At 44.5% G+C, this 14,394-nt stretch overlaps 1 protein-coding gene across 2 annotated transcripts in view; it reads left to right on the top strand.

Moving 5' to 3' along the window:
* Window positions 1-14,372, top strand: part of MTF1 (metal regulatory transcription factor 1) — a 39,627-nt gene extending 25,255 nt beyond the window's left edge. Inside the window, exons 8-11 of one of the 2 annotated variants that reach the window (XM_019726561.3) lie at window positions 3,325-3,427; window positions 4,140-4,735; window positions 7,419-7,479; window positions 8,690-14,372. In XM_019726561.3, coding sequence (XP_019582120.1) covers window positions 3,325-3,427; window positions 4,140-4,735; window positions 7,419-7,479; window positions 8,690-9,120 — 1,191 coding nt within the window. In that variant the 3' untranslated portion in view covers window positions 9,121-14,372. Of the gene's footprint in view, window positions 1-3,324; window positions 3,428-4,139; window positions 4,736-7,415; window positions 7,480-8,689 lie in introns of both variants that reach the window. The other variant, XM_019726560.3, reaches the window with a different exon arrangement.
* The last annotated feature ends 22 nt before the right edge of the window (window positions 14,373-14,394 follow it).

Genomic DNA, 14,394 nt, shown 5'->3' with positions numbered 1-14,394 from the left:
AATAAACACGTCATATGATTTTTATGCATATTCACATTTCAGAGCTAATGTTCTAAAAGAACTGTCTATACTGAGTGGCCTAGATGTCCTCTGACCTATGCAGCTTGAGATTTCTGGGTATAAGATCTCTTTAGTCTCAGAGATTGTATTAAATGGTTTAAGAGTGCACTGACTAAGGAGCTTTGTGGCGCCCTGGGGTCACTAGGTGAGGAATCCTGGTGCGTGAGAACGTTAAGTACTCGTAACAAAAATGGAATCCTTTTCTACCACAACTTCAGCATGAGAGAGGCTGCTCCATCCCTTGGAGTCAAATTACCTACTGTGCCCTTGTCTTCCAGCATTTACCCCAGAATTGGAAATAGTCTCATTTTTAGCCTTTCAAACTAAGGCCACAAATCCTTGAAGTCATAAGATTAATTTTGCTTTGTTTTGCTTTAAAAAAATTATAAATTGTTAAAATCCAATGATAATTTTTTTTTTAATTAGGGAATATTAGGGAACAGTGTGTTTCTCCAGGGCCCCTCAGCTCCAAGTCCAGTCGTTGTTTTCAATCTTTAGTTGCAAGGGGTCGCAGCTCACCATCCCATGCGGGAATTAACTGGCAACCTTGTTGTTCAGAGCTCGTGCTTCAATCAACTGAGCCCACTGGGCTGCCCCATCCAATGATAAATTTTTATGTGATCATCATTTTGTGGGTTTCTGGGCAGCCACATGTGTATATGTGTCCTAGAAGTGAACTCTGGTTTGCTCAAATCTTTTGTTAAAGGAAGGTTGAAGCAGGTAGAGAGTGGCCCCCTGGGCCTCTCAGCTGTTGAGCTTCAGGGTCCATCCTGGTCCCCGACAACTCCCCGTGTTCTTTCTTCTGTTTGCTCCAGGCCCCAGAGACTCACCCTGTTCTTGTCTGTTCTACTTTTGGGAGCTGCTCCCAGGGTTTTTATCCTGAAGCCTGGCAGTGGTTGAGTCACAGTCCCCTCACTCAGCCCTGTCCTTTTTCCTTTTTTTTTTTTAAATTAAAAAGCTTTATTCATATTAACATACATATAGAAAAGTAAACCTGTTGTAAACGTACAGCTTAATGAATCACAGTTGATCGCATCCACGTAACCAGCACCCAAATCAAGAAACAGAACGTTCCCAGCGCCCCAGAAGCCCCCTTCAAGCCCCCTAACAGCTATTGCCTCTCCCTAAGGATAACACTATCCTGACTTCTAACAACCTATGATGAGTTTTGCCTGTTTTTGTGCTTTGTATAATTGTAGTCATGCAGTATATTAATCGTGTGGTATAGACTTATTTGTGCTGGCTTCTTTCTTGCAACATTATGTTTAAGAAATTCATCCATATTGTTGCATATAGTAATAGAGCATTTATTCTCTTTGTTGAACAGTACTACAACTAAATGAATATACCACAGTTTGTTCTTTCTACTTCCGTTGGGTATTTGGATAGTTTCTAGTTTGGGGCAAATATGAATAGTTCTGCTGTGAACATTCTTCTACATAATCTTTCAGAGTCACACAGGCTCACCCCTTTTTAACAATGCTATTGCTGCTGATATGTAAACAAGTAGAAGAAAAATAACAACTATGAGGAAGTTGCAAAGTTTATACTTAGTGGCAGTTGTTAGCCCACTTTTTTTCAAACTGAGTCATACCTCTTTATTGGGTTATAAAATAGTAGTTTATCATCAGTGTTTTAAGGACATCAACAGAATTGAAAGTGTCAGAAGACACTGCACATAGTAAGGATAAGCTGTCTTGTAGACGTATATCCATATATCCATATGGATATGTTGGATATGTATATAATATGAAGTATATATGTACATACATACTGTATAATGTAAAATGTATTTCTTGCTTTGTGTCATGGTGAAAAGTTTGAAGGCCACTGTCTTGCCTGTGGTTCTTAACCCACTGGGGACTGGAAACTGGAAGCCTCACGTAGATTTCTGCCTTCAGCTTCTATCATACTGGCAATCATATTCGTTCAGCGTCCCCTCTTGTTCTTCCTGACGATGGAATCATGCGAGACTAATTGCCCCTCTTGGGTCAGAGGGGCATTTTCCTCTCGGAGGAATTCTGGAGGGGTGGAGAGTTCTGCTCACCACACGTCTGCCCAGTCCCAGAGTGATGTCTCCCTCCCAGAAGCGGAGTTGTTGCAAAATGACCTTAAAGCACAAGTTGGCACTAGGGCCAAATCTGGCCTGAAGAAAGCTTTTATTTGGCTTGTACATTGTTTTTAAATTGTTCTTTAATTACTTGCTTTTAATTACAAATCAGTAGCTTTCACCAAAAAATCCAAATTTGGGACCATTCTTGAGCTCTGGTAATCTCCAACCTGCATAGCCACATGGCAGCATTCCACTGACGCCCCTCAGATGATGGCGCATGCTGTCAAGTTTGCCATAGCCTCCCAGCCCCTGTCCTCCCCACTCCTGGCTTCACTTACTTCTGTTACTTGTCTAGACTCTTGGAGATTGCCTTTGTCACTCTTGCCCTGCAAAATGCATGGGCAGGTAGACTGGAGGTGGATTGCAGGTAAAAGAATTGCTGTTTTTCCCCTCCCCTTAACTAAAGGGAAGCGTGGAGGTGGTCATTTTATTTGGTGCCTGTCAGAAGTCAGGTCCTCAAGTCATTATGTGTTTATTTGTTTGTCACATTTTATCTTTATAAATGCCTCTGACCTTTTCTTAATTGTAAGTTACAAAGAATCAATATAATGACAATATGGAGCATAAGGTGATCACTACGTTCTACCATTGTGTTTCTTTATATTGTTTGATTCATTACCATATGTACATATTGGAATATTATAGATGTTCTATAATACCTTGAAAGGTATTAACAATATATTATTATTACATGAGAAAAACAAGTTGCAGGTAATGGATATTATTCAATCCCATTTTCATGTAGGATTCAGTCTTTTAAAGCAGGGGCGGCACACTTTTTTGTAAAGGGCCAGATAGTGAATATTTTTGACTTCTTAGACCATATATTCTCTGTCACAACTCCTCAACTCCGCCATTGTAGCTGAAAGCAGCATGGAGAATAAGTGAACGAGTGTGCATGGGTTCCAATAAAACTTTATTTACAAAAACAGGCATTCAGCCTGCAAGTCAGCTTGTCGAATTCTGTTTTCAAGCGTTTGAGGATCCAAATCTTGAGTGTCTGAGGTTTACCACCTATCTGTCATCTGAAAAGGGAAGTTAGAAATAAGCATATCAAAAGATCATTGCAGTTCTGCTGCTCTACGAGTATGTTCTGTCATGGTGAGGAATTACATCCACTTGCGGTCTCACATCCTTGTTTTGTCCATCAGACACAGGGCCAGGATCTCAGCACTCTTTCACCAGCAAGCATCTTTAAATCAATGTTCCAGAATGCAGATGATTCGGCGATTCAGGAAGACCCTCAACAGACAGGTTTGTTATACAGACTTCCTGTTTAGATCTCAGCACTGGGAAAGAGAGGTCACACTGTTGACACACTGAATGACAGTCACTGTGAAATATTATTTCAGTTCCTTTGAATGAAGTGACTTTTAATGAGGGATTGGAGAAGTACGAGCCTTTCAGTTCAAGTCCATCTTTTCCCCTATTTTCCTCAGCAAGGGTCTACTTGAAGGTCTGTTTTTCCTAGACCCTCAAGGGAAGGGGTCTCCTTTTCCAAAAGTTTTGTGGGCCTTAAAAAATGAGAGAAGCTACGAGCTCTTTCTGCTTCTGACGTGACACCCTGTTCATGAGTGGATAGGATCCCCAGACTTAGCATCGGATGCATGGATCAAACTATCTGAGTGAAAATCTGTCTCTGAAGCTTCACAGTAGTCAGAAAGTGTGTTCACTGGTCATGCCAAAAAAGGATGTCAAGCCCATTTTCTAGAAAAGCCTTAGGACACATTTTTTTACGCAAAGACCTATACTAGGTCTTTACATTTATAAAGTGAGGTTGATTGTAAAGCCTGGTACTTCGACCAGAGGTGTCATTAAATGAGAAGCTGAAAGTCAGCCCACTAGCAATGGAGAAATTGGCTCTGACAGACTTCAGCTGTCCTTGGTTTAGCCTGTAGTGACTGTTTTTGTGGTTCATATAAGGCTTGGGATATGTATATATATTTCTATTTCTTTTTCTTGCCAGCTGCCTTGATTGAAAGTTTTAATGGTGATGCAGAGTCAGTCAGTGATGTTCCGCCATCCACAGGAAATTCAGCATCTTTATCTCTTCCGCTTGTACTGCAGCCTGGCATCTCCGAGCCACCCCAGCCTCTACTACCAGCCTCAGCACCGTCTGCTCCTCCGCCTGCTCCCTCCCTAGGAACTGGTTCCCAGCAAGCTGCATTTGGCAACCCCCCCGCTCTCTTACAACCTCCAGAAGTGCCTGTTCCCCACAGCACACAGTTTGCTGCTAATCATCAAGAGTTTCTTCCGCACCCCCAGGCACCGCAGCCCATCGTACCAGGACTTTCTGTTGTTGCTGGGGCTTCTGCATCAGCAGCGGCAGTGGCATCAGCCGTGGCAGCACCGCCCCAACCACAAAGTACTACTGAGCCCCTGCCAGCCATGGTCCAGACTCTGCCCCTGGGTGCCAACTCTGTCCTGACTAATAATCCCACTATCACCATCACCCCGACTCCCAACACGGCTATCCTGCAGTCCAGCCTAGTCATGGGAGAACAGAACTTACAGTGGATATTGAATGGTGCCACCAGTTCATCGCAAAACCAAGAACAAATTGTAAGTATCATGTGAACAGATCCCGTGGGGTGAAGTGTATTTACATAGGTGACGTATTCGGAGGCTTTTACTTCAGAAAGGAAAATGGCTATCATACCTGCCCTGAAACTTGTAACTCTACCTCTTAGGTATTTCTCCCAGAATCAAGTGGTATAAATCCACATTGATACTTAAATAGAGAGGCAGAGAAACCACCTTCAGGTTTCGCTAGCAGTGGGCACTTGAACAAATACTCCGTCTGCAACCCAATGCCATCATCTAGGACAGGAGAGCGGCCCACAAACTCCAGAGACCGAAGGACATTTCAGGAAAGCGGGCTCTGTCTCTGGGCAGAGCCACGCTGATGTGAGGGACTGACAGGACCCCCTCAGATGAAACCAGACAGCAGTGGCCAAATCAGAGAAGTAGTCCACGTTCCCAGAGTCCGTGTAGAGCCATTTTCTACAAGAGTGTTTGGCCTTGATGACTAAGGAAATGACTTTGTCATTCAATTAAATGTATTTTGAGAGCCTGGTATTCACCAGATGCCACTCAGGATATTCTGGGGGATCCCGAAAAGTGAAAACCATGATCTCTATTTCATAAAAGCTCACATTCTAGTTAAAGAGGCTGAAATGCTTAAAAGAAAGTTAACATTACCAGTAGGTAAAATGCCAAATGATAGTAAAAATGGTAATAGAAAAAAATAACAGCTATGATTTATTGAGCCCTTACTTTGTGTAAGAGCTGTGTGCTAACCAAGCACTTTTCAAAAATGAGGCTCTAACATGTAAATCATTACCTTATGTATATTATTTTTTAAGTTACATTTTTTCAATTTTATTGAACAGATAGTACAGAGAATTGCCATCCACCCCGCCCCCTCCCCTCCAGTTCCCTATTGTTAACCTCCTGCATTTGAGTGATACATTTATGATTATAATCTACTCTGATACATTATTGTTAATTGAAGTCCATACTTAACATTAGGGCTCACTCTATGTGGTAGGTTCTGAGTTTTGACAAATGCATGATGTCATGTACCTACCATTACAGTATCCAGAATAATTTCATTCCCCTAAAAATCCCGTGTTTCACTTATTCATTCCTTCTCCCTTTCCTTAGCAACCACTGGTATTTTTACTGTCTCTATATTTCTGTATCTGTAAATGTCACTCACTGTGCTAACCAAGCACTTGTTAATGCATTACTCACTTAATTACAACAATCCTGGGAGGTAGGTATGATTTTACCAATGGAGCGCTGAAGTCCAGAGAAGTTAAGTGACTAACCCAAAATCACACATAAGTGGCGAAGCTGGAATCTGAGGATAGACCCATCCCAGAGCCTGTGTTCTTGACTACTGTGTCGTGCTGCTTGATGAGGGATTCAGAGACTAAGGCCTTGTTGTGTCACGTACAGTCAGGTGAGCCTTCGGGTACAAGTAGGAATTAGATGGAGAAAAGGATGTACCACGTAGGAGAGTGCCTAGGTGGCTGTACGATGTTCTCAGACAAACCAGAGAAGGGCTAACTGGCGAGGGCACTCGGATTCTAGAAATGGGGTTCCAGCCGACTCTGGAGGCAACCTCGTTCCATTTTCAGATGGCCAGAGTCACTGGGAATGTGTTTTCAATGTCATGACCCTGTCCGCCTTCGTGTCTCTTTTATTATGTGTTTCTGGACCTGCCCTGGGGAGCTGCATGGAATAAGTGTCATTCCTTTTCCATACAATTCATTTTCATGTGTTTAAATATGGGTCTCATTTTCCCATCATTATTTTATAGTGTCATCTCCTGTAACTTAGCCAGAAGCTTTCACGTTCCTCCTAGACTCATCGTAGAGGCACTTTTCTTTTTTTCCTTGAAGGGATAAAAGACAAAGCACTTGTAAGAGAAGACTTGAAGAAATAGAAACCCTGTAGCCAATGTCATAGGAAGAGTACTAAAGTGATTAGGGTGATTTCTGGGCGCGGCTTTAGAGTCCTGCGTAGCAATAATGTAAGCAGCGAATGCTTGCTGAATGCTCGCCATGTGCCCTGGGCTCTGCGTGCATAGTCTCATGTCAGCCTCTCAGCAGTCCTTTGAGACATTCTTTGGTTATCATCCCCATTTTTACAGATGAGGAAACCAAGGCTCTAAGAGGTTAAATCAGCTGACTGACTGCAACATCTAATAATTGGCAGAGGTTGGATTTGAATCCAGGTGTGGCAGAGCCCCGGACCCACCCTTGAGCAACTACCCTGTGCAACTTACAGCACACTGCCCAGGGCCTTCCCTGGGGTTGTCCTGCCTGTGAAAGGAAGTCTTAGCCTGTCCTTAGCTGGCAGCTTAATCCTTGAGGGGAAAAAGCACTTCCCGGCCCCACAGAAGTATTGGGGGATGGTGGAGATTGGAAAGCTTAGAGGGTTGCTTGAGAAAAGCAACCTTGGAGGAGCCTTTAGACACACAGAGCCATGGATTAGGCAGCTGGGAGACAGCCAAGTAGTGGGGACAAAGCAGGCTACATTGTCCACACTGAATGTCAAACAGTGGGGTGACCTCATGTCAGAGCACAAAACATCACTCAGTACAAGAATCCCTCAACACTGAGGGTTTTCTGTCCTCTTGGAAAACCATTACAATTGGGGAGGCTTCAATTGGAATGTAATTGGGAATGTGCCATATTGGAGTGGCTATAAATGTGGTGTGTTTTTTTTTCAGCAGCAAGCATCTAAAGTTGAGAAGGTGTTTTTTACCACTGCAGTACCAGTAGCCAGTAGCACAGGTATGTAATTCTGTGTCGGCTTTGAAAGAAAGTCAAGTCTCTGGGCCCCTTGAGGCACAGTTCATTGTTGCTTTGCCCCAGCTTTTAAAACTTGGAAATCAAATTTGTCACATTGTATTGTTTATTAGAGTATTTCATGTTCTCACAGCTATTGGAAGTTAGTGCACTTAAGGGATAACGGGATAAACACCACACCGCACCACGTTTAACATTCTTGAACTAGTAACAGTTCTTTCCCTTTCAGATACAGCTTTTAAATGTAGCCAGAAAAAAGTTTGAATCACAGTTAATGCTAAAGAGGGCAGTTGTTAATTCACTGGACTCTTTTGTAATTACAGTAATGAAGAAATAGCATCTGGGTCAGAAGCTATATAGAACTAAAAGTTCCTTTTAAAAAAACACACAAAACTTTATTGATTAAGAAACTGGGGCCCTGAAAGATTAAGTGACTACCCCAATGTCACAAGTGAGTTTGTGGCAGAGCGAAAGCGCTAGTTCTCAGGTCTCCTAACTCCCACTCTGTTCTATTGCCCCCGGTCTCTAGCTCTCTTGAGACACACAAAGCCTGTCTGAATTCAGAGAGTGTGTGTGCGCACAATGCTGATTGTGTCAAAGGAGATTTACCACACCTACTCTGTGTCAGAGACGAGGGCTGCAAAGATGAGTGAGATGTCCTAACGGTGCTCAGAGCCTTTTGGGCAGGCAGAACTGAACAAATCCTGTGCAGTGTGAAGGGGTGGGAGGAACAGAGTAGCTGTGTGTACAGTACTAGGCTGCTGCCCTCGAGCCAGCCCTAGCTCTAAGCCTGCTGGAAACACTGCCTGGAGGCATCAGGAGAGGAGGGGAGTGAGCTGGGACTACAGAGATGAGAAGAGTAAGTTCTGCAGAAGAACAGCTGAGTCTGGGGAGTTTAGGCAGAAGAAAGTGACCATACGCTCAGAGGTAAGAAGAACGTGTCAGGAAAAGGGAGGTGTCCGCTGTGCCTGGCATGGAGGGTGCAGGGGGAAGGATGGCTGGAAACGAGGCTGGAAATATAGGGTGCCTCTAGATGGGGTGTGTGTGTGTCTTTCTAAGGAAGAGGTGCTTTGCCTTGGAGTGTGGCATCCCCCCTCTCTGTCCTTCCTGCCTCCACGGCACTCAGCTCTCACCTAGTCTAGATCCCTCTGTGCCCTGCAGCCACTTGAAGCGCAGTGTCTCTCACCTCTCGTAGGGAGCTCTGTACAGCAGATTGGCCTCAGTGTCCCTGTGATCATCATCAAGCAAGAGGAGGCGTGTCAGTGTCAGTGCGCATGCCGGGACTCTGCCAAGGAGCGGGCTGCTGGCAAGAGAAAGGGCTGTTCTTCCCCACCCCCTGCAGAGCCAAGCCCCCAGCCACCTGATGGGCCCAGCCTGAAGCTACCGCCACAGACTTTCCCCTCACCCGCTGTCCCCCTGTCGTCCTCCTCCGCCGTGCCCTCTTCCTGTGAGCAAAGCAGGCAAGCAGAGACTCCTTCAGAGCCTCAGACAGAAACATTAAGTGCCATGGATATGTCAGAGTTTCTGTCCCTCCAGAGCCTGGACACGCCATCCAATCTGATTCCCATTGAAGCACTACTGCAGGGGGAGGAGGAGCTGGGCCTGACCAGCTGCTTCTCCAAGTGAAAGGCCCAGAGGTGCTCACCTCCGGGAAGAGGGCGAGCAGGAAGCATAAGGTGTGATGCCTCCCATCATGGGGTCAACAGTTTGAAGGATGAAGAAATCTACTGTTTGAAATCCTCACCTTTGAGATGTATTTTCTTTATTCATATCCCAGGAGCATCCATTTTAAGGAACTGATCTTTGGAAAAAAAAAAAAAAACAACAAAAAAACAAAACAAAAAAAAGCTAAGTTATAAATGAACTGTTTGGCTGCACTGTATGTCACTTTTGCTTATTGTCATGTGAACTTGGAAATTAAGGTTACTCGTATGCATAAAAATTCTGAATGAAAGGGTGTGGTTTCCATCAATCTGATGCTGCCCATCACTTGCACTGGGGCCTTTGTGGTTTGGGCAGTGGAGTTCAGTGGTCGAGTGTTGCTCCTTCCCCATGTGTCTTTTGAGTCTGAGGCTGAAACTTGCTTGGAAGGCCAGACCCTCGCTCCATCAGGGAGGGAAGTGGCGAAGACAGGTCAGACAGCTGTGAACTGCACAGGAATTAGATGAGATGGTTTTGTTGCTTGCGCTTGGTGTTGGTGGAGCTCGGAGTGACTGGCAGATGCCATCATGCAGCCAGCTGCAGTACAAACGGGCAGCTGACAGCCTGGCCCGAGGCTGTGGGGAGGATCTGGTCCTGCAGGGGCCCGAGGTGAGCTGTTCACTGCTGCCTGTCAATGACGTATGTGCAGAGCAGGCTCTAGCAACGTGATCACAGGCTTTGCTTTCCTGGTTCTTTCTGTCTCTGTTGGTTGCCAGGGATGGCAGATCGCAGTGAATTTTTCTTGGGGAACATCCCTGTTTTGTCCTAGAGTGGACACGTGACTTATGGCCAGTTGCTGGTTGGTGCTCTGCCTTCCTTTAATGGTATTTTCTTCCTCAGAACAGAAGAGCTGCATTTTGCTTATCAGGAGGTGGTGTGGCTTTAAGGGAGGTTTTTAAAGGTGGCCTTTAATTGGCAGGCCAGGTGTCCAGGTTCCAGGTTCTAGCCAGGTTTTTGGTTGCCTCCTCCCATCTCCACCTCTTAACCCTCCGGATCTTGCATACAGCCTAGTACAGTGCAAAGAAGGATGTGACTTGTTCAGCTTAGTTATATGATTTCTAAACAAAAACAAAAAACATGAAACGATGATCTTCTACTCAGGGTAAAACAAAACAAAAAAAATTCCCCTTCCACCAAAAAGCCTGAAATGTTGCAATAAGTTATCTCATTTGGAATGCTTCATTAAGTTGTGTTATAGGAAAAAAAGAATTGTTTTTTGATTTGTGTATAGAATTCTATCCATCTGTCTGCCTTTGGCTCCAAGTCATTGCCTCTAAGCATAAAATACAGTTCGCACTAAAATGGAAAGTTCCTCTCAACTGGCTTTATTAATGTAGTCATGAGTGCTCACTGAGCTTAGAAACTGGGCATGGTCCAGGGTCTAGACTAGGCCTCTGCCTCCCATGAGCCCCTTCCTTGCCTTGAGCGAGGAGCAGCCTTCCACAAACAGGGCTGCTCTTCTAAGTCGATGGTGTCAGGCAGAAAGCGGCCATAATTTTGCCTTCCTTTTCCACTTCCTAATGTAAAGAGATCTGTATTTGTCGTCTCCTGTTCTGACCCGTTACTCAGAGCCAGCCAAGACAGTATCCAGAGCAGAGCATTTTGGGAACCAGAGGCCCTACCTGTAACAGGATGTTCAGCGACAGGCTTGGACAAGAGGGCAGTGGTGGGAAATGTCACTGCCATGAGGCAAAATGGGCTTAGCCACAAGCAGCTGGTGACTTCTCACTCCAGGAGCCTAGGCAGGAGAATCTGTTTCTTTCTAACCTGCACTCCCCTCCCCAAAAGGCTAGTGGGTCTGGTGGCCATTGACCTCAGCAGAAGCTGATAAAGCAGGAGGAATCTTCTATTATCACAGTGGGTTAGGTTAGTCTTTCTGGAACACCAGCTGCTCCACATGAGTTGTCCTTAGCTATCTCTGGACCTTGCACCCGTAGGAAGCTTTGAGGTGGGACCCTTGGCTGTTTTCTCTACAACTTCTGAGAGCAGCACAATGGGATCTTAAAGGTAGTTCACATCGGAGGGCAGAATGACCTCCCACATACCTAGGCCCACCTGGGATTCGGTTCCCTGGGGCCTGAGCTGGGACACAGGAGCCCAGGGAAGGCCACTAGCAGCATCCATGGTTTAAATATTGCTTCTTTCTGGTTAGCTGTGCTTGTGTTGGGCCTTCCTAGGTCATTGGCTTTTCCACTCTCCAAAGACTGGGTGTGATGAAGAAGCGTTTTAAAACAGTGTTTAGGCTGACAGATGTTTCTAGTTGAAGTATCTGCCTTTCGAGGGTGACTTATTACAAGGGGGACCATCAAATCCAATCATCTTTTGAAAAACGAGGAGTGTGCTTCAAATGCTAGTGAGTGGTTGTGAAGAGCAGGTTTGTTCCACAGGGTAGGCATTCTTTCCTTCCTTTCCAGCACTCTCCCGCCCCACCCCTTTCCTTAAGCCTGGCATCTAGTGCCAGGGACCTTGGAGAAGAGAGGGCTGCTGACTAAAGTGGAGCCAAAAAGAGCCTTCATGGAGAGTGTGGTTTCCCAAACCTGGGAATGAACCTAGGGTAAGGTTAGGGAAGGTCTGCAGACTTCTTAGCAGGTGAAGTCAAGCCTTTTGTTCTTTCCATGGTAACCGTAACCATTTTCACCCGATGGATTTATACTTCCAGCTCCCACTAGCATCTCTAGTTATACTGCCTCTTTACAGTGTGCTAGGTAGCATCAGGAATTGGAATTCATAGGCTTTGGCGGTGGTAGGACTCTGACTGGCACCGCCAAACTGCCTTAGTGAAGATGGCCCTTCCCGGGCACATGGGTGGGGCATTGAGGGAGAAAGTGGCCCTGCCTTTCCTGGCAGGGTCTGGTCAGACTCATGGGGGCATCACTAGTTTGGTGACAGTAGTTGGTGTCACTTATTAAATTCCACCCCTCGCCACCCTTTCAGAAGGAGATCATGGTACAAAGCCTAGGAGGGGCCTTAAGGTGTGAAGACCCCTCTGGGTAGAAGCAAGGGACTTCTCTTCACCACCTCTGGGAGAGTCAGTAAACTGGAGAGCTTTACCTTCAGGGTCAAGGCAGTGGACTGATGGGTAGAATGGAGGGTGGGTGGGTTTTCCTGAGAGACTTTGTGTAATGCTGAATGTGTCCAGAAGGACGAGTTTGCAGAACCTCATATTGGTATATTAAAGAAATAATAAAATAAAAAAGCACTTTAGGTTATTTTATCTTTAACCCAATTGCTGCAATTTCTTTTGTGTATGTGTGTGTGTGTACATGTACGCACACACACACACATATATATATATATACTTTCCACAAAGTTTTATTTTTGCTCAGAATAAAAAGTTAAATTGAGGTGTGAAAAAAAAAAGCACTTACCTTAGTGCAATATGTGTAGCTTGACGGTCGTTGTCCCATGTGGCCCTGGTCTGGCCACGTTTTTCTGCTCCATCAGCCCTGTACCAGGAGGCTGTCTTGAGGGAAACACTATTATATGCATTCTCAGCAACTGCTCAATCTATGCAAGCCTTCCCTGTGCCCGGGGGCGCCCCCTCAGGCTCTCTGAAGAACTGCTGCGGGTCCTGTTTTCTGCTGACTGTTGAGGCCCTTTTTTCATCATTTCTTGCACCCTTGCCATCTTTCCCCCCTTCACCATTACAAAGTGATGCCTGAGAGGAACAGGTGGTTCCTAGGTAGAAACCTGGCACCTTCTAGACTTTTATATTTGTAATCACGGCCATTGTTCTTAATCTTAAAGACTTCTCCAGTCACTGAAACCATTGATTTGTGGAACTGCAACAGTATTGCTGAAGTTTACAATTTGCCTACATCACCAATCAGAAATATGTTTGGGGAGGGGGTACAACGTGAGCCATTTCCATATTGGGAAGGCCTCCAGCCTTCATTAAATTCAATGAACAAAGCTGTTAATAATTTGCTTTATCAAAATTTTCCTTCCCCTTCACTCCCCTCTTGTTCCCCCTCCCACCCCATTTTGTCATTCTCAGGCTGCTATACAGTTTTAAAATATACTTCAGCCAAAGCAGAAAGATTTCCATAGATCCAATATGCAAATGGTTCTGTGACATCGGAATTGTCCATTTCTTAATATTGGGGAGGAGGCAACAAAACTGAATTATGCATATTTCTGATTGGTACTCAGTTTAGCCTGTTTCCTCTTGGATATCTTTGGAGGTAAGGGAAAGTGTCCCATTTTTTTCTCATGTTCTTTGGGGAAGCTGATGATCACTGGGCATTTCTGTTACTCCTGTTTAAGAGAGGGCTTCTCAGTCTGCACTGAAAAATGCAAATTAAACTGGATCTTAATGTGTACATAGTACAAGGTTTTTTTACTGGATGCAAAGTTTAAAACTACACACTGCCCTTTTGGTGGTGTGCCTGCTGGGCCAAAAATTGGGTGATAATGTTGTGTCACTTTCTCAGCTCAATGCAGTTTCTACTTTTTCTTATGGGAAAATTTTTCATGAAAACCTTTTTTCACCAAAACCCAGGGGTGTTTTTTGCAATATCCTTGTTATCTTCGTAGTGGTGCCAAGTCAGAGGCTTCTCTTGCCCTTCTCCCCTGTGTCCTCAGGCCTCGCCTAGGGCGCTGTTTGACTCAACAGTCTACATCCTTTCTTGGTTTTTTTTTGGGAATGTGGTGGTGGGGGTCAGAGTTCAAGGTGGCTGTTTCTTTTCCCTGTGAACTCCCAGTCTCTGGAGAAGGTGGCTGGAAACAGGTTTTCGCTGAATATCTGGCTCAGATCTTCCGGCCAGGAAAGAAAGGTAAGACCCACGAGAGCCTTTTTTGATGTATACTAGTCATTGGCCGGAGGTCTTGGTAACAGTTCTTTAAATCCCAAATAGTTTTATTTGGATTATGTAAAAGCCTATCAAATTCATTTAAGTGTGAAACATGGGAACAATGAACTTCCACTGAGCGATATGAAAACGTTACAGGTTCAGTACTTCCAAAGGAAGAAACCTCCAAACCCAAAAAAGAGTAAATATGAATTTGTATTTTTGAAGAATGTGAAATAATGGTGTTTGCTTAATTGCTCATTTTGTATAAACTTAATATTGTACTTTAAAATATCTGCTAAGAAGTGAAAATTTAACTTTTTGGAATTGAAAAAGCAATATTAAATACTAATGAAATCCTAATTAAATGCTTATTTAAATCTGGTAGTATCTGTGGCATTTCTTCCCA

This window comes from Rhinolophus sinicus, chromosome 14 (genome assembly GCF_057876585.1).
Source record: "Rhinolophus sinicus isolate RSI-liver-muscle chromosome 14, RSI-T2T, whole genome shotgun sequence".
In the NCBI taxonomy this organism is placed as follows: domain Eukaryota; kingdom Metazoa; phylum Chordata; class Mammalia; order Chiroptera; family Rhinolophidae; genus Rhinolophus; species Rhinolophus sinicus.
The sequence above is the reverse complement of the archived record's forward strand: the minus strand, read 5'-3'. Positions and strand labels throughout refer to the sequence as shown.